Here is a 21,469-nt window from a genome sequence, read left to right on the forward strand (position 1 = left end):
TGTTCATTCCTTCAATCCTTCTTTAGTCGTTTAGCTTTTGCAATATTTTCTTGACGTTTTTGTTTCTTCTTTTGCTCCTTCTCCCTGGCCTCAATCATCTTGGCCAACTTCCAAGACAGTATAGCACTTGCTAGGAACAGTGGCATAAGGGCCACAATAACTGTTGTAAGGAAGCCATATGGGTCCTTTGCAGCCCATTCCACGACATACTCAGCCCAAGCCTTAATATCAGACATCTTCATAGCAGTCTTAGGAAAACGTATGCTTGCGTTGCGATCTCTTAACTTTGTCCTGGTGTTATTAGTGAGCCAATCACAATTCTAGACTACCTTTAGCTGTTCGTCGTTGTCTTTAGTTTTACCATACACTCCAAAGAGAAGGTTTAAATTCTATACTGTGGGTGAGCTACCGCGGCCGCTGGCCCACAGGAACCATGGTCACTTGTGCCCCTCGGCCTGGCCAGCGCGAGTCCCTCCGCAGAGCCAAAAATCCCGGGGGAACCGCGTTCGGGCCCCACCACACCTAGAGCAGCAACTGCCTGCACTAGGAACTGGGACAAAACCTAGGCAGCAGCCAGCCCTATGTCGCGCCAGGGATGCGGGTCCCGCTTCCAGCTCACCACCAGGCCCATTTAATTTAATTTTGAAATCTTAATTCTGAAATTTTGTAGTTGTGTTTTGGAGTATCTCTACTTGTGGGAATCTCCTTTTGATAGAGCTCTGGCTTTTAATTGGATAACACATTCTGAACTGAAATGGAATGATGTGGAAAAGGCTTAACGATTTTGTAGTATCTAAATTTGGCAAGACATTTAAGATAATAAAGTCAGCTTACTTGAGTTTTTTCTTAAACTATCAAAAAAAAGGAAAAAAAATAAAAAAAATATTTATTGAAGAAAAATGTTATACTTTACCTGTAGAGATAATAGTTTCTCAGTTAAAATCTGCAGTCGTTCGACAGTACCAATAATTTCAAATTCATTAACCATAAAATGTAACTTTGAAAAACATCTATAAATTGATTAACTCTAAAATATAACTTTGAAAAAGATTGTGGGCAATTTTTTGAAAAATTAAAAACAATAAGATATTGGAGAAAATGTTCTTCAGGAAAATACCAATGATATAGCATTGAGACAGATGTGACCAAGAAGGTAACTCGGCTCGGTGCCCATAGCACAGCGGTTACGGCGCCAGCCACATACACCGAGACTGGAGGGTTCGAGCCTGGCCTGTTCGAGCCTGGCCTGGGCCAGCTAAAACAGCAATGGCAACTGCAACAAAAAATAGCTGGGTATTGTGGCAGACGCCTGTAGTCCCAGCAACTGGGAGGCTGAGGCAAGAGAATCGCTTAATTCTAAGAGTCTGAGGTTACTGTGATCTGTGATGCCATGGTACTCTACTGACGGTGACAAAGTGAGACTCTGTTTGAGAAAAAAAAAAAGAAGGTAACTGAATTATTAAATAAGAGCAATTAAATTATTGAAGAATAGTTTTGTTCTTTTTTTTCTTTGAGATAGAGTCACATTTTGTCACCCTCAGTAGAATGCTGTGGCGTTACAGCTCACAGCAACCTCAACCTCTTGGGCTTAAGCTATCCTCCTGCATCAGCCTCCCAAGTAGCTGGGACTACAGGGGCCCACCACAATACCCTGCTGTTTTTTTGTTGCAGTTGCCATTGTTGTTTAGTAGGCTCTGTCTGGGTTTGAACTCTCCAGCCTCAGTGTATGTGGCTGATGCCGAAACCACTGTGCTAGGGGCACCAACCCTGAAGATTAATTTTTTTAGAAGTAATAGATGGGATTAATGTTAAGTCATTATTTTATATCTTATTAAAATGAGATTTTAAGATTAAATTGTTGAAAGAATAGTGTTTTTTTTAACTTATTTTTCAATCAGATAATCACAGTAGTAAGTCTTAAAAATTTTTTTTGAGACAAAGAGTCTCACTCTGTCTTTCTGGGTAGAGTGCTGTGGTGTCATCATTGCTCACAGCAACTTCAAACTCTTGGGCTCAAGCAACCCTCTAGCCTCAGCCTCCTGAATAGCTGGGACCACAGGTGCCTGCCACAATGCCTGGCTAGTTTTTCTATTTTTAGTAGAGATTGGTCTTTCTTTCTTTTTTTTTTTTTTTTTGAGACAGTGTGTCACTGTGTCGCCCTTTGTAGAGTGGTGTGTTGTCACAGCTCACAGCAATCTCAGACTCTTGGGCTTATGTGATTCTTTTGCCTCAGCTTCTGGAGTAGCTGAGACTACAGATGCCCACTCGGCTATTCTTTGGTTGCAGTTGTCATTGTTGTTTAGCAGGTTCAGTGTGGGCTCTAACCTGCCAGCCTTGGTGTGTGTGGCTGGCTCTGTACTCACTGAGTTATGGGTGCTGAGCCTAGAGATAAGTCTTATGCTTGCTTGGGCTGGTCTTGAACTCCTGAGCTCAGGTGATCCACCCACCTTGGTCTCCCAGAGTGCTGAGATTACAGACATGAGCCACTGTGCCTGTCCTAAAATTTTTGTTTTAGGGCGGTGCCTGTGGCTCAAAGGAGTAAGGCGCTGGCCCCATATGCCGGAGGTGGCAGGTTCAAACCCAGCCCCGGCCAAAAACTGGAAAAAAAATAAATAAAATAAAATTTTTGTTTTAATATACATCTGTGTATGTTACTTTTTGAAAAATTTCGTTCATTTTTAATACGTATTTTCAACTTTTTATTTTATAGTAATTTTTAACTTAGAGAAAGGTTTCCCCAGTAGTATAAAGGTATTTTGTACACTGCTGCAGATTCACTAATTTTAATACTTGCCACTTTTATTTTATCACGTTTCTTTATATATATTATTTTCTGAGTCATTTGATTACTAGTTGAATACATCATATATCACTTTACTCTTAAATACCTAATTATGTATGAAGGAATTTTATTTTTGAAATAGTTCCCCCCCCCCCCCGGGTAGAGTGCTGTGGCATCACAGCTCACAGCAACCTCCAACTCCTGGGCTCAAGTGAGTCTTCTGCCTCAGCCTCCCAAGTAACTGGGACCACAGGCGCCCCCCACAATGCCCAACTATTTTTTGGTTGCAGCCATCATTGTTGTTTTGGTGGGCCCAGGCTGGATTTGAACCCGCCACCTTAGGTGTATGTGGCTGGCGCCTTAGCCATTTGAGCCACAGGTGCCGAGCCCTTGAAATAATTTTTGATAGATCTATCATATGTGTGAACCAGTGTAATGAAACAAAGTTATCATTCAACAAATAAATATTTCAAAAAAATTATGTCATTTATTATAATGTCCCCTTAAAAAATTGTATCATTTAAGTTATTTTAGCACCCTAGTTTCTATAGTAATTTGTGTGATCATCTTAACAGTAAAGCCTTAATAGGCACTTAGTTAATGATGATAATTGGTGGATGATGGAATTTGTGGCCTCCTGATTTTAGTGTTGTCTCAGCTGCTTGCTGGTGATGACGACTGACGTGTTGTGGGATCTCATGGACCAAATTGACTGTGTCATTGATTTTAAAAAATATATTTATACACACACACACGCACACACACACATATAGTGACTTAGACACTGAGCAGAAACGTGGTTGTTAAAAGAATGTATTTTAACAACCTAAAGATGCTGGAATGCTTTTTATAAGACTTGATCGGTTCCAGGGTATTCTTAGAACCACTGCATGGGACAGGCCTCAGGCACACGTGATGTAGTCCAGACGCTTACTGTGTTTCATGGAAGAGAACTGATGTTCACAGCCAGGTCATTAGAAAAGTGGGACAGTGCTTCTTGAGCACCTGCCTCAGGACTGCCTCACACCTCCAAGGTTTTCCTAGTGAACAGTGTAGTGATGCGTTGTTAGGACTGTATTCTTTATTTATGAACATAACAGTAAATTATGTTCTACAACAAAAGCAGGAGACAAAACCTTTTTCTTGTTTTTCAGCTTCAGGAGGAATGTGAAAGGTTCTTTTTTTTCCCTTTAAAAATAATTTTTAAGCTTTGACACCAAGATGGTGGTTCCAGGCATAAAAAGGGCCTCAGCTAACCTCTAATTTTTTTAAACAAAGTTTTAAAAATACAGTAAGTTGTATTCTACTTATCCCCCTTTTCAATTCAGTACTCTGAAGAAGCCAACAATCTCATTGAAGAATGTGAACAAGCTGAACGACTTGGAGCAGTGGATGAATCTCTGAGGTTTGATTTTAGATATTTTCCAGCAGCACTTTATGGTTTTTAAATGTTACATGTTAACTTAAAAAGAAGAATAACATTATTCTCTTTGTTTGAAGTGAGGAGACCCAAAAGGCTGTTCTTCAGTGGACCAAGCACGATGACTCTGAGGACAACTTCTGTGAAGCCGATGGTATAACGTTTTTTATGTGTGCATTCTGTTTGAAATTATATCTAAGAAAAACATTTAAATTTTTTTTAAATTTAGCTTCTAATAGTTCAGCAGTACTTAAAAAAAACTAGATATAGAGGGCTGCGCCTGTGGCTCAGTGGATAGGGCGCCGGCCCCATCTAGGGGGTGGCAGGTTTGAACCCAGCCCTTGCCAAACTGCAACCAAAAAATAGCCGGGTGTTGTGGCGGGCATCTGTACTCCCAACTACGTGGGAGGCTGAGGCAAGAGAATCGCCTAAGCCCAGGAGTTGGAGGTTGCTGTGAGCTGTGTGATTCCACGGCACTCACTCTACTGAGGGTGATATAGTGAGACTCTGTCTCTAAAAAAATCAGTCAATCAATCAAAAATAAAATGATAGCAGTAAAAGCTTTTTTTTTTTCCAGAAAAAAAAAGCTAGATGTAAAATTACCACAGGATCTAACAGTTCCAGTCTTAGGTATACACTCAGAAGACTTAGAAACAGGGCCTTGGATGGATGGGGGTGCACAGGGGCTCACACATTGTTTTTCACAATACCAGAAGGTGGGAAGAACCTGTCTGTCCTCACAAGGTGAGTGGATAAACAGACAGGTGTGTACAGCACAGAAGGGAACGAGGTCTGATACACACTACAACATGATGACCCTCAAAAACATGCTCTGTGAAACAAGCCCGGCACAAACCCAAGTATTACCTGATACCATTTATGTGAACTGTCTGGAATAGACAAATCCATACAGACCAAAAGCAGATTAAAGGTTACCAGAGATTGGAGGTGGGGTAGGAAGTTATTGTGAAGTGTTTACAGGGTTTCTTTTGGAAAAATTTTGGAAACAGACAGTGGTGAGGGTTGTACACCACTGTGAATGTAATTAATGCCACTTTAATTGTATTTAAGTGTGATTAAACTGGTACATTTTGTTACACATATTTTTACCTTAAAAAGAAAACTCAGTTTCTGGAAAAAATCTGCTTCTTTAAGTTTTACAGTTTTGTGTATCTAGTAGTTTATGTAATTTTGTGTACACAGGCATTTTACCTAAATAGCTAAAATGTGGGGATTATGAAAACTTGCGTCTGTATGTTGCTGTGCGTTTTCCTTAGTGATGGTCTGTCTGTGTTGCTTGTGGAGATGTGAATAACAAGCCGCAGTCACATCTGAGAACCTACAGCTAAGGCAGAGTAAAGGTGCTGTTAGAATCCAGGTGCCCTGGGAAACTCTTTGATTGAGATTTATGTGTGTTCCCATTCTTTTTTTTCTAGTGTCTCCCATTTTCTAAGTCAAATTGTTGGCCTCTTAATTAGCTAAACAAAATCAAATTAAGTTTTGGTATTCTTCTGTGGATCAGTGATCTTTCAAAAAATTAGTGAAAATAATAATACAGTTTATTTTAATTACAAGCAAAAGATGAAGCTTGCAGTCCCCATAAAAGAGAAAGAAAAAGTATTTATTTTTAATTCTGTGGCTTCTTTTTTGGGTGGGGGAGGCGGAGGAAGCTTTTCTTAACGGAAACCATGACAGTGTTTTGGCGCAGATGTATCTATAATCCCTTATTTCAAATTTCAAAATCTGAAAACTCTGAAAAATGGCCATCTTTTTTTTCCCTCTTTTAGTTTGTGCCGTGGCGTCACAGCTCACAGCAGCCTCAAACTCCTGGGCCTGAGTGATTTGAAAAATGAACATCTTTTCCCTAAGTGTAGCGCAGACCCTTCAGAGTTTCCCTGCAGAGATGTTTATGTTTGGTCAAAGTTTGCTGCCCTGGCCCTGCTGGAGTAACACTCACTGCATGTGGGTGGGCTGTGTTCCCTTTGAAAGATCTGGCAGGTTCCCAGTCCCAAAGCACATGTGGTCCCAGAGGTGTTTGATGACAGGTCACAGCCTGATAGCGAGATTGAGACTAGTAAAGGAAGGGGAAGAGGCTCTCCTGACCTCTTTATTCTGCATCTTTCCCACAAGGATTTTTTGGTCTTACATTTGCTGTACCAAGTAAAACTAAATTTATAACCTGCAGAAATTTCTGTTTTAGGCCAGCAGTGTTAGAAAAAGGATGATGATCCTTTAACCATTAACAAAATACCCTTTTGAGACTACAGCAGGTAGCGGCATCTATGAGAAACAGTAATGCACTTGATGTATATGGGTTTGCCAACTCACTTGCCCTTGGGTGTTAGTTTTGTCAGGGAAAGGAGGGGGAATTTTTTTTTTTAAAGGACAGCTGTATAAAGAATAAATAATGTATGTGAATGGTATGTGAAATACAGATGATATTTTATAAATCCCAATTGGAAATTTGACTTTCATTAGGTGGCAAGATATGCTTATATTTAGTAGTCATATTTTAAAAGTAAGGTTGAAGAGAGGTGAAATGTTTGTAACAAGTAAAATTATGAAGTAACAAATACTTCCTGTGTACTGAGTATAGACAGGGGTTTTAAAAATGAATTTGTTATAATTTACAAATTGTGCTGTGGTATAATTGACACGAACATTGATACCATCTCTGAACCAGATGATTCCTTTTGTTTTTTAAGTTCTTATATTTACTTTTTCTAGTTATTTTAATCACTACTTCTGCACTGGGCACTGTTATTTGTAGATGCTGTCATTCTAGAAGCAACTTTTCCTCTAATCTATGCCTCTAATATATTGTGAATTGGAGTGAAAATAACTGGGGTTAGGGTTTTGTTTTTGTTTTTGAATCGTAGTAAGTATTGTCGAGAGCTCAGTGGACTCTCCTGTTAGCACCTTAGTGCTCAGATTTCGTCATCTGCTTTGGTTGCTTTGAGGCCATTCTGCCCACATCCTCATTCCTGAGTGGTTCATATGGTTAAGCTTTTAGATAATTTCCTAAAGGCACCGGAGGACTGGGGGCATTGTTTATGTTCGAAAGTTATGATACAGTGTGATAGATTGAGTGGACAGTGGGCTTCAGAGCCCACGAGCTCTTTCTTTTTCCTTTTTTTAACTCATAGTAACCTCAAACTCCTGGGTTCAAGCAAGCCTCCTGCCTCAGTCTCCTGAGTAGCTGGGACTACAGGTGCCCACCATAATGTCTGGCTAATTTTTCTATTTTTAGTAGAGATGGGGGTTTCACTCTTGCTCAGACTGCTCTTGAACTCATGAGCTCAAGCGATCCACCTGCCTCGGCTTTCCAGAGTGCTAGGACTGCAGGCGTGAGCCACCGCACCCACCTCAGAGCCCCTGCTTCAAACAGCTCTGCTATGTGGGGTCATACAGGTTGCTTCCAGTTTTCCTTTTCATAAATCATGCTTACACAAAATCATCCAGCAAATCTATATCTTTAGGACAGCTTGCTAGTGGATTCTAATGGCAGACTTCTAAGAAGGAAGCATCTGGTGATGAGCAGTGTCTGGCACCGACGTCTTCATCTTCTTAGTTACTGAAGAACTGTGGTCAGTGTGTAAGACAGTGGATGTTATACTCGTCTTCTGGATAGGTTATAAGAATTGAACTACTGTGTTTCTTTAATTTTAAAATTGACATATTCCTAATTTCTAAATGAGAGTGTTCTTGATGTCAGTGTATATAGTTGATGTGACTGTTTGTTTTTCCCTTCCTTTATTTTTTCTGAAAAGTTTTTTTAAAATCCCCAATGCATTGTTAGATTTGTGATACCTCAATAAAATGTAGTCTCTTGTGGTAGATTTTTAAGGTAACCGAAGATGAGAAAGATTTAATGAAACATTTTATTTTACAGACATTCATTCTCCTGATGCTGAGTATGTAGATTTGCTCCTTAATCCTGAACGCTACACGGGTTACAAGGGACCAGATGCTTGGAAGATATGGAATGTCATCTACGAAGAAAACTGTTTCAAGTATGTGTCGTTTTCATTTAGAAATTTCCTGCAAGATGTGGTGATTTCTTTCCATAAACAAATCGTAACAACTTAAAATTACAAATCAAATTCACTTTGTTAAAAGATGTATTTGGACATAAAAACATACCTACCTATCCATTAATCCAGTTCCCCCATGGGGAAACACATAGCTGTGAGTTCCAACAATTTTTCTTCTCTTTAAAAGACTTATAATAGTACTAGAGGTTTATGAGAGTATTTCCGGAGTACCTGCTCCATGAGCAGATTATATTGATAGAATCTCATTTTATAGAGTCGGTAACATGGAGGCAGAGAGGTTTACTTCATTTCCCAAGATCATACAGTTAGCAGCAGGGTATAGATTCGAATCCACTACTCTTAATTCTCTTTTTAGTGCTCTATACACCTTTCTTTGGCTATAATTAGTTTACCTGCTTTAGAGGGAACATTAAATCTGTTTCAGAGAGTAATTATGGTAGGGTAACATTTTTGAGCTTTTGGGGTTCGCGGGCACTGTGGTCGGCGTGCTGCGTACATCCCTCCCTGTCTTCCTTGCAATACTTGTGTTGTGGTGGCCACTGTTTTGCAGATACAGAAACTGAGACTCAGCGAGGTTAAGTGATTTGTTCAGCGCCAAAGGCCTTGTCAGTGGCAGAGCCCTTCTTGGATGGAAGCAGTCATGTTGTTCACCGTGTGACGGAGGTGTTACCTGCGTGTAAGCCTCGAGGCTCTGAGTAGTGTGCTGCTTGGTTTTTGGAGAGAATTTATGTGCACATATAGCTTTAGAGATTGAGAGAATTCTGGGACAATATCTGGAGTTCCTAAATATGAGGGTAATACGTTTCACTTTTTCTAAGTCAGGTGTGAGATCAGCAGTTACACTCATGCCAGTAAAATATCAGCCTGGATTTTCAAATTTTGATTTTTTTTTTCTCTTTTTCTTGAAGAATTTCTTCAGTTTAGAAAGTGGAAAGTTTTGATCATTTACTTATTTTTGTGATGTGTTTTATTTAAATTCTCTTGACTGTTATTAGGAACTCTTGGTTTATTGACTTAAGGGTTTTGTTGTTTTAGTTTTACTGACTTTGAGATTTATTTTAAAGGTTTTGTTGTTGCTGTTTTTAATGTGAACTAAATGCGTCCATGAAAGGCTTGTCAGATTTATCTTAGTTTTGTAGCCACTTCCTAAACTAATTCATGTCCTGATTCCTGTAATTTCTAACACTATAAACAATGTCTGAGGCACTAAGTTAATTATACTGAGTATGTTAGAATACAGCTTACATGTTCTGCTCTCAATATCTCCAGTTGTGCATGTTTTTAAACTTTAAATTATGGACATTCACGCAATTGCTCCATTTTACAAATAATACTAATGCATGTTTATTCTGGGATTTAAAAGCAAATTAGTGACATTAGCTCTCAAGAAAACTGCCATTTTTTCTATATGAAAAAAAGAGAACCTTTTATTTATGTCATCATAGACTTGGCTGGAAAGCAAAAAGCATCTAAGGGCACCTGAGTGAGGATAATCTACCCACACTGCTTGTCCACCTTTTTTTTTTTTTGAGACAGAGCCTCAAGCTGTCCCCCGGGTAGAGTGCTGTGGCATTATAGCTCACAGCAACCTCCAACTCCTGGGCTCAAGCGAGTCTCCTGCCTCCGCCTCCCAAGTAGCTGGGACCACAGGTGCCCGCCACAACTCCTGGCTGTTTTTTGGTTGCAGCCGTCATTGTTGTTTTGGCGGGTCCGGGCTGGGGATTCGAACCTGCCACCTTAGATATATGTGGCTGGTGCCTTAGCCGGTTGAGCTATAGGTGCCGAGCCTTGTTTGTCCACTTTTTAATTTAATGCTTGTATTGAGTATTTTTTGCTTACTTGTCTTTCAATTAGGGGAACATTTTGTGTCCCACACACACATATGTAGATATGTATCTATGATGCATACACAGGCCTGCCAGTGACTCCAGGGTGGAGCTTGACTGATACTTCTTCTTCCTTTGCTTGGAGACCTGATTGGGAAATGACCTGCTGGCTGCTACAGTGGGAATGATGAGGAACAATTATTGCTGAGACAAATAAGAGCCGCCCTCCTTTATAGCAATTAGAGAAAACTGAATCTTTTATGATCATAATAAGGCAATTGAATTTCAGATGTGGTCCTTAAGCAACTTTCTGAGATAATGTTACTTAAATAATTATAACATGACTGGTTATTTTTTTCTTCTAGGCCACAGACAATTAAAAGACCTTTGAATCCTTTGGCTTCTGGTCAAGGTCAGTTATGATTCGTTTAGTTGCTTATAAGCCAGTCAACTTTGAGGAGAGGGAAGGAGAAGGCAAGGGGATGGAGCACAGTTGCGGTCACGTGACCCTAGTCCTGCGTTCACAGCAGCTGGGCCTCACTCATGCAGAGACCGACGTTTGCAGTACCTGCACTTGAGTAATGAAGTTCATGGTGCTAGACTGTCACAGGATGAAGATTAGGATGTATCTTCATTCTTCTGTACATTTTTGCAGACACATTAAAATATATGTTCAGTTTTAAAATTTTTGCTCATCTTCCAGATAAATAAATATCAAAAGACTTCTGAAATTTTCCCCAAAACTTGAAATTACTTTATCAATTGGGTGTCTAATTTCAAATTCTTGCCTGTCTTTTTTTTTTGAGATGGTGTGTCTCACCCTTGTCCAAGCTGGTCTTGAACTCTTCACCTCAAGTGATCCTCCTGTCTCTCACAGTGCTAGGATCACAGGTGTGAGCCAACTCACCAGGGCCCAAATTCACACATCTTTTTATCTTACTGACCTTTTTCATTTTCTGTGTATATCCAAGGTTTGGCTCAAATGTTGCATTTTCCTAAAAAAAAAAACCTTCTTCCCCTGGTGCTCTGACCTGGAAGTAATCTTAGGCACACTTTGTTTTCCTCTTGTAGCCTTTCCCACTGTGTGGCATTATTTTATTATTTAAATCTGTATTGATCTCCCCTAAGACTTGGAGCATATCGGCAGCTTTTATCTGTTTTATCTGTTCACAAACAGCCTGACACACAGTGGATGGAAGAGTTTGTTAGATAAGTGATAACTGGAAGTTTCTGTCTTCATTGAAAGGTGTTGGGGTCTCGCTCTTGCTCAGGTTGGTCTAGACTCCTGAGCTCAAGCGATCCCCCCACCTTGACCTCCCAGAGTGCTAGGATTACAGGTGTAAGTCATTACACCGAGCTGATAAAATCTTTAATGTACATTTAGAAATGTGTAAGATTTTCAGTTTTAAAGCTTGTTTTAAGAGATGCTGATCTCATAGTCAATAAATGTAAATTTCATACTGGAAAGCAGTGAGATCGCATCATTCTCTACATGCTGGCGGACGTCTGTTTCTTAGGAACAAAAGAACAACAGTCTTTAAAAAAGGCTTTTCAGTTTGTACAGTCACGTGGTGAATCAGTGGAAGTAGTATCAGTGGTGATATCAGATTAAATGCAAATTCATTAACAAGAGATGATTTTCACTATAAACTCACATTATGATTTGATAAATTAACCACCCTCACTTTAAAGATAAACAGGAACAATTTAAATGTATATCTTTAGCAAGCTGGTTAAATGACTTATGATATAGCCACATAGTAGAATACAGCCTTATAAAGCTTGCTGTAACTTGACTTTTTTTAAATCAAAAGTGATCAGTAGGGTGTGGAGGAAAAGAAGCAGGTATGAAAACAATATGTGTATTTTTATTAAAACAGAATTATAATAATATAATCTAAATATCTATGTACAAGGAAAAAGAACATTTACCAAAATGTGTTTATCTTTATGCAGAGAAGATTATGGGTAATTTTTAAATTTCATCTGTGTCTTTTTTTTAAGCATATATTTAGAATGAGTATATATTACCTGAATAATCAAACACAAATGGCAAAATGAAGACAGTTTTTCAATTGTAAATAAGGAGTTGCATACAAAGGGCTGCATTATGTATAATTTGAATCTTACAAAGAGTCTTTGAAAATATTCCTGACTATAACATGACTGCAGTCAAATATAGTGGCAGTCTGGAGGTTTCAAAGCAATAATAACAAATCTTTAACAGAAACTGCTATAGATTTAGAATAAATAAATGTGGGAAAAAAGGCTTTGCCAGCCACATAAACAAAACTGCTTAACATGCTTCAGAGTATTCTCAGGCTGGGCCTAGTAGTTCACAACTGTAATCCCACTTGAGACCAGGAGTTATAGACCAGCTGGGGCAACATAGCAAGACTGCTCTATCTACAAAAAATATAAAAAATTAGCCAGGAGGGGTGGTGCCTGTGGCTCAAAGGAGTAGGGCGCCAACCCCATATGCTGGAGGTAGTGGGTTCAAACCCAGCCCTGGCCAAAAACTGTAAAAAAAAAAAAAAATTAGCCAGGAATAGTGGTGTGTGTCTTCAGTCACAGCTTCTTGGGAGGAGGGGCAGGAGGCTATCTTGAGCCTGAGAGTTTAAAGATGCTGTGAGGTATGATCACACTATTGTACTCTAGCCCAACCATCAGGGCTCAAAACTGTCTCAAAATAAATAAATGAGAATACTCTCATGTGACGGATTCCATTTGTCTCCTGTCAGCCTGTATTCCATCCGGTGTGAACTGGATGCCCTCATGCACACTCCTGGAGGCATCACCGTGTAGTTGAATCCAGCATAATTCACAGCACTAGATAGAGCTGTGGTTCTGCGTGTCTCACGTTCAGATTTCAATAGTGTGAATGAACTGATGGACTAAAGCCAAGTGTTATTTAGAAGTCTTATTTTTATGAGAGTGCAGCACTATGAGAGGGACAGCTGGAAGGAGTTTATAATAATAAACATTTTCTTTTGCTTTTCAGGGAAAAGTAAAGGTAAGTATAACTTTTTATCATTATGAAGAATTTGCTTACACATTTAGATGTTATAGTGTTTATTATTTTTTTTCTTCTTAACTCTGAGACTTAGCAAAAGAACTTAATTTTTATTTCTTTATCTAAAATTCTGGAGATATAGATTAATGGGAAATGACGTTCTGTGTCTGGGCTTAGGCATGAGACCCAGCCCCTCCTCAGCCTCTGGTAGTGGCCCCACGTTTTACCCCCCTCAGCCTCTGGCAGTGGCTGCACATTTTATCCACCTCACCATCTTCCCCGCTGCCTTGGCCGGGAAAACTTCCTCCGCCGGGAAAACTTCCTCCTCAGTCCTTGATTGTTGAACTCTTAAGATCTGTTGGGTCTCATGTCGGAAGCTTCTGGGCAGGATCAGAGTGTTGATTGCAGAGCTATTAATACCTTGTAAGGCTTATGCTGACTGGGGTGCAGGTGTCATTGCCAAGTCAAAGTTAACAATGCTAAGAATTGTAACATATGTTGTTAGGTATACTGTGTCTTGTTCAGAATCTTTTTGCTTTAAGTGTGAAGTTGAAATGATTTTTGTTATTCGTAAGACCACATGCTCGACAACGTGAAAAGACTCAACCAGGGCTTGGACATGAAACTGCTAAAATGTGGGAGCTTTTCTCTCCCTCCAAACCTCTGTCTTTTGAACACTGTTTTTATGAGTTGCTTTTGCATGACATGTAAGGAACAGAATACTAAAATCTAGTGACCTTGCTATTTTATTACTGTTCTTTACATTACACATATCACAGTAACTATAGCAGCTAAACGAAGTATCGGAACTGTACTGATTGGGAGAGAGGTTACTTAGCAGCAAGATTAGTTTTCCACAGATCCCTCCTATTTGTTACTGGTGGAAGTGATCCTATAATTTTCAGTTTTGTGTAACTTTACTGTATCTTGGACAACAATCTAGTTTTATGCTGTATTCTAGTCACATTAGAGGAAGCTACTTTGGTTTTTCAAATAGAAGACAACCATCTCTTGTTATCAGATAAAAGATTATTAACCTGAGGGAGCTATCCTTAGAGAAACAATCTTATTTATCAGTGTTAACTCTGGCCAGTTATCAAGTAGCTTTTCCTGACTGTTGTCAAATTAATCGGTCTTCGTTCTTGACAGGTGATTATTTAACTAGACCATAGTCAGGTCAAGTTGAGAATAGCTACGTCAGGATTATAAAACTGAACTGAAGATTTTACTGGAAGGCTAGGTCTTAAGCAGTTTTATCCCCCAGCTCCTGAGTTCATGTTCAAAAATTTGGCAAAAAACGAACAAACAAACAAAACAAAAAACCTTGAAAACTTTTATAAGGAACAAATCCCCGCAACCATAAAATAACTAGTGGTGATGGCTATGTGCCAAGTGCTCGTCTAAGTAATTTATGCAGATGATTTCATTTAATTCTTCCGTAATCCTAGGAAATGTTTTTGTCCCATTTTATATAAGAGGAAAACAAGTAAAAATGCAGCCACTTGGTGATCATCACAAGGTCTGTAAGAAGCAGAGTTGGGATCCCGTCAGGCAGTGTGGTCCAGAGACCACACCTTACTCCCTGATACATGTCTCTTAACATTGTATTTAATACAGATGTGTGTGTATATATTTATCAAACCCTTGTCAGAATTAAATATTACTCTCTCCTTATCTTTACTCATTTAATAGGTAAAAATGGTATATCTTTGGTTTTAATTTGCATTTTTATTACTAGTAAGATAGATTAGTTTTTATTTGTATTTTTTCTTTTGTGAATTTTCTATTTTATTTTCATCCTTTTTAATGAGCACTTTGGGATTTTTAGTTTGACTTAGGAGTTTGTTGTGTGTTTAGAGTATTATCTCTTTGTCTATTTGTAACGTCCATTTACCACTTTGTTGTTTGCATATTGCTTTTGTTTATGGCGTTTGCTGACACATGGGCGTTGCACGTTTTTCTGTGGTCAGCGCCTGTTCCCCTGTCATCCCTCTCGGGACTTTCGTGCTTGTCTGGTCCGTGTTTAACATTACTGTGGCAACCACAGCTAACACACTGCCAGTGTTTACTGTCTCTGCACCCAATGTGTGTGTGGATTTTTACTTAATTGTTTCTTAAGCCTTTATATGCTATTTCATGTAAATATTTTTATGTGTTTTCATCTTCTGCATTCTTGCCGTCTTAATAGTCATGTGTTATTTTACCATAGCAATTAATTATTACATTAGACATTATTACAGTTTTTGGTTATTTCAGGTTCTAAAAATCATGGTTTGGTTATTTCAGGTTCTAAAAATCATGAATAACATCATCTTTCTGCAAATTTCTCATTTTGAGTTAATTCTTTAGTGCGTAATTCTAAAAGCAGACTTGCAGGTCTGTGTCCATTCGCAGTGTTCTTACTGTGTTGTAGCTCAGTCATACGTGGTGTTCTGTAACATTTCCCTGAATTGCTCTTCTGAAATAGTTAAGGACACATAATGTCAACTATGTACAAATATTATACCTCTAATACTATTTTATTTTATTGGAGACAGAGTCTCTCTCTCTCTCACCCAGGCTGGAGTGCAGTGTTACAATCATGGCTTAATGTAGCCTCTTCTGTGCTAAAATGATCCTCACACCTCAGCTTCCTGAGGAGTTGGGACCATAGGCATGTGACACCAACCCTGGCTAAGTTTTGTATTTTTTTGTAGAGACAGGCTCTCACTATGTTGCCAGGCTGGTCTTGAACTTCTGGCCTCAAGTAATCCTCCTGACTTGGCCTTACAAAGTGGTAAAATAACAGGCATGAGCCACAGAGCCCAGTCAGCAATACTACTTTATAATTTTTATTTATTTTTCTAATTTAAAAAGCCTATAACGAATCCTTAGTTTTCATGGTATGAATTGTTGTCAAGGCTAGGTATTTTACTATTCTTGGTTGATTTACTATGTATTTATTTATTTATTTTGAGTCAGGAGCCTCAAGCTGTCCCCCTGGGTAGAGTACCATGGCATTTCAGCTCACAGCAACCTCCAACTCCTAGGCTCAAGCGAGTCTCCTGCCTCAGCCTCCCAGGTAGCTGGGACCACAGGTGCCTGCTACAACGCCGGCTATTTTTTTGGTTGCAGCCGTCATTGTTGTTTGGTGGCCTGGGCTGGATTCGAACCTGCCACCTTGGGTGTACGTGGCTGGCGCCTTAGCCACTTGAGCCACAGGCGCTGAGCCTGATTTACTATTTAAATTCTGTATTTTGACCTTATATAAAATCCACAAAGTTATTCGGGCCCCCCAAGTGAATGCTAAAGCCTTTTAAAAGAGTAAGCCCTGAATCCATACTGAGAACTTCTTTTTTTGGAGAAACTGCAGATAAGACTTGAGCCTTAAGGTTAAACAATTTTCAAATCAATGTTTGGAAAAAATTTAAAAATGATTTAAAATTTGAAAAACTTATGTTTTGGCATTTTAATAATCTCTTTTTTTTTTACATTTAATAATCTTAATGACTTATTTTTCTTTCAATTTCAGAGAACACTTTTTACAGTTGGCTAGAAGGTAATTGGAAATTTTAAAATAAGTTTAAGTGATAAATTTTTTCTCATTAAAGAGATAAATTCATTTTGTATATACAGGATTTGCATGTTATAAATCACTGATTTTCTTTTAGGACTCTGTGTAGAAAAAAGAGCATTCTACAGACTCATATCTGGTCTACATGCAAGCATTAATGTGCATCTGAGTGCAAGATATCTTTTGCAAGGTATGTGGCATTTACTTTTGTTCACTTTACCACCTTTTTTTTGAGACAGACTCTCACTTTGTCACTCTCTGTAGAGTGCTCTGGTGCTCTGACATCACAGCTCACAGCAACCTCAAACTCTTGGGCTCAAGTGATCCTCTTATGTCAGCCTCCCAAGAAGCTGGGATTGCAGGGGCCCACCACAACACCCAGCTATATTTTAGAAACAGGGTCTCAAACTCCTGAGCTCTGACAGTCCACCTGCCTTGGCCTCAGAGAGTGCTAGGATTACAGGTGTGAGCCACCGTGCCCAGCCTAAAAATCCATTATTAAATGGTGATAATCAGGAATGTGGAGACCATAACCACAGTTGGAAAGTATGGCATATTCTTAGCTATCTTCACTTTCTTATAATAAGCTGCTCAAAATCATATACATCTGTTTGGAAATATTAGTTTTGTGGGAAATTAAATAGCTCCTCGCAGCCCAGTTATTGGTTAGCTATACTGTATCAGAACCTCACTTCTGTGCCGATGTGGGGCCTGGAGTTTTCATGGGCTAAAGCACCGTCTACTGCTCTTCATGCTTTACGGATGCTGTTGAAAATGAGACCTTGGCTGATTTTCATCAATGACATATTTCTTTCTGGAATCAAAGTATCTATTATCTCTTAGAAATAAAGTATAGTAACTTTGATTTGAAATGACACTGTTAACTCATTAGTTAGTTCAGAATATCAGTTATTTTTTTTTGAGACAGAGTCTTACTATGTCACCCTTGGTAGAGTGCTGTGGTGTCACAGCTCACAGCAACCTCAAACTCCTGGGCTTAAGCAGTTCTCTTGCCTCAGCCTCTCAGTAGTTGGGACTACAGGTGCCTGCCCAACACCCAGCTATTTTTTCTTACAGTTGTCATTATTGTTTAGGTAGCCTGGGCTGGTTCGAACCCCCTAGCCTCGGTATATGTGGTTGGTGCCCTAACCACTGTGCTGTGGGCACTGAGCCACAATATCACTTTTCTTTTTTTGAGACAGAGCCTCAAGCTCTTGCCCTGGGTAAAGTGTTGTGGCATCACAGCTCACAGCAACCACCAACTCCTGGGCTTAAGCGATTCTGTTGTCTCAGCCTCCCAAGTAGCTGGGACTACAGGCACCCGCCACAATGCCCAGCTATTTTTTAGTTGTAGTTGTCATTATTGTTTTGTAGGCCTGGGCTGAATTCGAACCTGTTAGCTCTGGTGTATGTGGCTGGCACCTTAGCCACTTGAGCTATAGGTGCCAAGCCTAGAATACCAGTTTTTAATTGTGTATTTTGGTTTTATGAATGTTTATGTTCAGAAATTTGATTTTTGTTAAAATTTTGTCAGTATAGCATTGAATTCATTTTACTTTTATGGATGAGTTTTACAAAAAAATATTAATATAGTCCTATAAAGGCTAAATTATGAAAAACTTTTTTGTTGGCTATAGTTAGGCTGTATTTTAAACCACAATATGAAGCTATTTTCTGTAGGCATAAATAACCCGATATAGTTAAAATGAAAAATATGGCTTGGCACCTGTAGCTCAGTGGCTAGGATGCCAGCCACATATACCAGGACTGGCAGGTTTGAATCCAGCTGGGTCTGCTAAACAGCAATGACAACTACAACAAAAAAGTAGCCAGGTGTTGTGGTGAGTGCCTATAGTCCCAGCTACTGGAGGCTGAGGCAAGAGAATCGCTTAAGTCCAAGAGTTGGAGGTTGCTGTGTGCTGTGACGCCACAGCACTCTACCGGGGACGACATAATGAGACTGTCTCAAAAATAAATAAATAAATAAAATGAAAAGTACTTGATTACAAAATTCAATTTTAATAAAATTAAGTATGTTAATACTTAATTCTTTCTTACCAGAAACTTGGTTGGAAAAGAAATGGGGACACAACATTACGGAATTTCAGCAGCGGTTTGACGGAATTTTAACTGAAGGAGAAGGTCCACGAAGGCTGAAGAACTTGTATTTTCTTTACTTAATAGAATTAAGGGCTTTATCTAAAGTGTTACCATTTTTTGAGCGCCCAGATTTTCAACTCTTCACTGGAAATAAAATTCAGGATGCAGAAAACAAAATGTTACTTCTGGAAATACTTCATGAAATCAAGTAAACTATATATTATAACTTACACATTAATAGAACAGTAACAAACGACATCCAAAATTAAATTTTTAAATTTTCATTTAGAAAAAGGGAACTATTTAAAAAATAATTAAAAGCTAATTTAGCTTGTAGGTCTTTTAGAGTTGATGTTACCTTTTTTTTTGTAGTTTTTGGCTGGGGCTGGGTTTGAAACGCCACCCTCGGTATACGGGGCTGGCACCCTATGAGCCACCCTTTTGAGCCACAGGTGCTGCCCAGATGTTACCTTTTTTTGCTTGTTTTTGCCTGCATACTGAGAGGCAGTTTTAAGAGCCATTCTTTTAGTATTTGATACTTGTATTATTTTCATATTTAGTTGAGCCAGTTGAGTTTGGGGCCAGACTTCTAAATTATGCAGTTAGGGTTAATGTTTGAGTAGTAGAATTTGTTTTGGGCATCTGAGGTTTGGTTTTATAATGTATCTACTCTATTTTAATTATACTGTATTTATCATGACCAACAAAATGTGTTATTGGTACTTTTAATATTTATAACGCATGAAAATGACTATTTTGTTTTAAAATGCAGGTCATTTCCATTGCATTTTGATGAGAATTCATTTTTTGCTGGAGATAAAAAAGAAGCACAGAAACTAAAGGTAATTATTCTAAACTTTCACTTAATTGTTAGATACAAACTGATTAACACTGACATGAGTATGAATATAAACCTGCCTGTGACTGAAGTCGAGACTGGAGTGCTGGTTACCAGCGCCGGGCACACTGGCTCACACCTATAATCCCAGCCCTCGGGGAGGCTGAGGGGGGTGGATTGCTTGGGCTCAGAAGTTCAAGAGCAGCCTGAGCAAAAGTAAGACCCCATCTCTACTAAAAATAGAGAAACAGAGGCAAGAGGATCACTTGAGCCCAAGAGTTGGAGGTTGCTGTGAGCTGTGACGCCATGGCACTTGACCCAGGGTGACAGCTTGAGACTCTGTCTCAAAAAAAAGAAAATAAAAAAAAAAAATAAAGCAGCAAACTCTTAAAAAAAATCAAAAGTTTCAATTAAACAGAGGGAATACATTTTAGAGATTTATTGTACAGAATGGTGACTATAATAATGCATTGTATGTGTAAAAATAGCTAAAAGAGAAGATTCCACCACAAGAAGATTTTTATATATGTGAAAGTGATGGATTTAATCATTCCAACTTGAAAAAAGTCACTGGGGCCTCTGTGTGTGTGTGTGTGTGTATATATATATATCACATTGTACCCATAAACAGATACAGTTACTATTTATCAATTTAAAAAAATAAAGGCCAGCTGTGGTGGCTCATGTTTCTAATCCCAGCACTGGGAGGCTGAGGCAGGAGGATTGCTTGAGGCCAGAGTCCAACCTGGGTAACATAGCAAGATCCTGTACCTAAAACATTAAAAAAGTATTGCTGGGTATGGTGGCACATGCTTATAGTCTCAGTTGCTGGGAGGCTAGGGCAGGAGGATCCCTCGAGCCCAGGAGTTTAAGGCTGCAGTGAGTTATGATGATGCCACTGTACTCTAGCCTGGGTGACAGAGTAAGGGCCTGTGCGAAAAAAAAAAAAAATTTTAAAAGATGTAAAGAAAGAAAATCAATCATGTTTATATTTATACTTAGCAGTAATTCTTGGTTGCCTGTGTATGTATATACATATCTTGACATACAAGAAAAACCAGTCACAATCTTTTCTTTTTCTCAAAAAAGAAAAAATCTAAAAGTAGGTCCAACTTAAGATCTGTTTTGTATTATATTAAAAATAACAACTGATACCTGTGTATTACAGTCTACTTTAAAAACAGCTTTCACCTTGATGTTCTTATGTAATGGAGGTAATAAGTTCAAGGAAAGGGATCCAGTGCGTACATGGCCTGACAAGTTCGTGAATTCATCCTAGAAAAATGCTGCATACTTCATTGCTGAATCCCCCACGGTCACTTCTAAAGTCCTCCCCGTGGGAAGCTGTGCACTGAAACCAGTGCCTAGTCCACTCTTGAAAGTAATTTTGGAACTCTTTTTCTGAATGGCCCTCAGAGCTGTCTTCATAATTACCCTTGGGGTCCTGAATGTCATCAAAATGTCTTCCTTTCAGTCTTTCCTTTATCTCTGGGTAAGGAAAATAGTCACTGGGGCCAGACCAGGTGAGTAGGGAGGGTGCTCCACTTCAGTGATTTGTTTCTGGCTAAAAACTCCCTTCCAGGGTGGCACCTATGGCTCAAAAGGGTAGGGTGCAAGCCCCATATGCCGGAGGTGGCAGGTTCAAACCCAGCCCCGGCCAAAAAAAAACTCCCTCCCAGACAGTGTGGTTGGTGAGCTCCTTCAGACCGTGTTTGCACGCTCCTTTCTCGTGCCCAGATCTCAGTTCAGATCTTCTGTTTCTCTGTCTATGTTTACTTGGGCTGCTGTGCTTCTCACAGTCCACTGACTATTTTGACACACAATTTGACTAATCTTTGCAATGTGTAGTCAGTTCTGGTCATTACTGGCCACCTTGACCTCT

General features: G+C 39.2%; 2 protein-coding genes across 2 annotated transcripts in view; one reads left to right on the forward strand and one right to left on the reverse strand.

Annotated features, from left to right (window-relative positions):
• The window catches only part of ERO1A (endoplasmic reticulum oxidoreductase 1 alpha), a 48,473-nt gene that overhangs the window by 17,902 nt on the left and 9,102 nt on the right, over positions 1-21,469 (forward strand). The window contains exons 5-13 of the mRNA XM_003792139.3: positions 4,111-4,187; positions 4,283-4,356; positions 8,095-8,215; positions 10,449-10,495; positions 13,085-13,096; positions 16,608-16,634; positions 16,747-16,839; positions 18,711-18,957; positions 19,522-19,591. Of these exons, the coding sequence (XP_003792187.1) occupies positions 4,111-4,187; positions 4,283-4,356; positions 8,095-8,215; positions 10,449-10,495; positions 13,085-13,096; positions 16,608-16,634; positions 16,747-16,839; positions 18,711-18,957; positions 19,522-19,591 (768 nt within the window). The remainder of the gene's footprint in view (positions 1-4,110; positions 4,188-4,282; positions 4,357-8,094; positions 8,216-10,448; positions 10,496-13,084; positions 13,097-16,607; positions 16,635-16,746; positions 16,840-18,710; positions 18,958-19,521; positions 19,592-21,469) is intronic.
• LOC100964469 (small integral membrane protein 15-like) lies at positions 7-302 on the reverse strand. The gene has a single exon (XM_003792140.3). The coding sequence runs from the start codon at positions 240-242 to the stop codon at positions 12-14; it is 231 nt and encodes a 76-aa protein (XP_003792188.1). The 5' UTR covers positions 243-302; the 3' UTR covers positions 7-11.

Source organism: Otolemur garnettii, unplaced genomic scaffold (assembly GCF_000181295.1).
Source record: "Otolemur garnettii isolate 467f Iridium unplaced genomic scaffold, OtoGar3 scaffold00054, whole genome shotgun sequence".
Classification (NCBI taxonomy): Eukaryota; Metazoa; Chordata; class Mammalia; order Primates; family Galagidae; genus Otolemur; species Otolemur garnettii.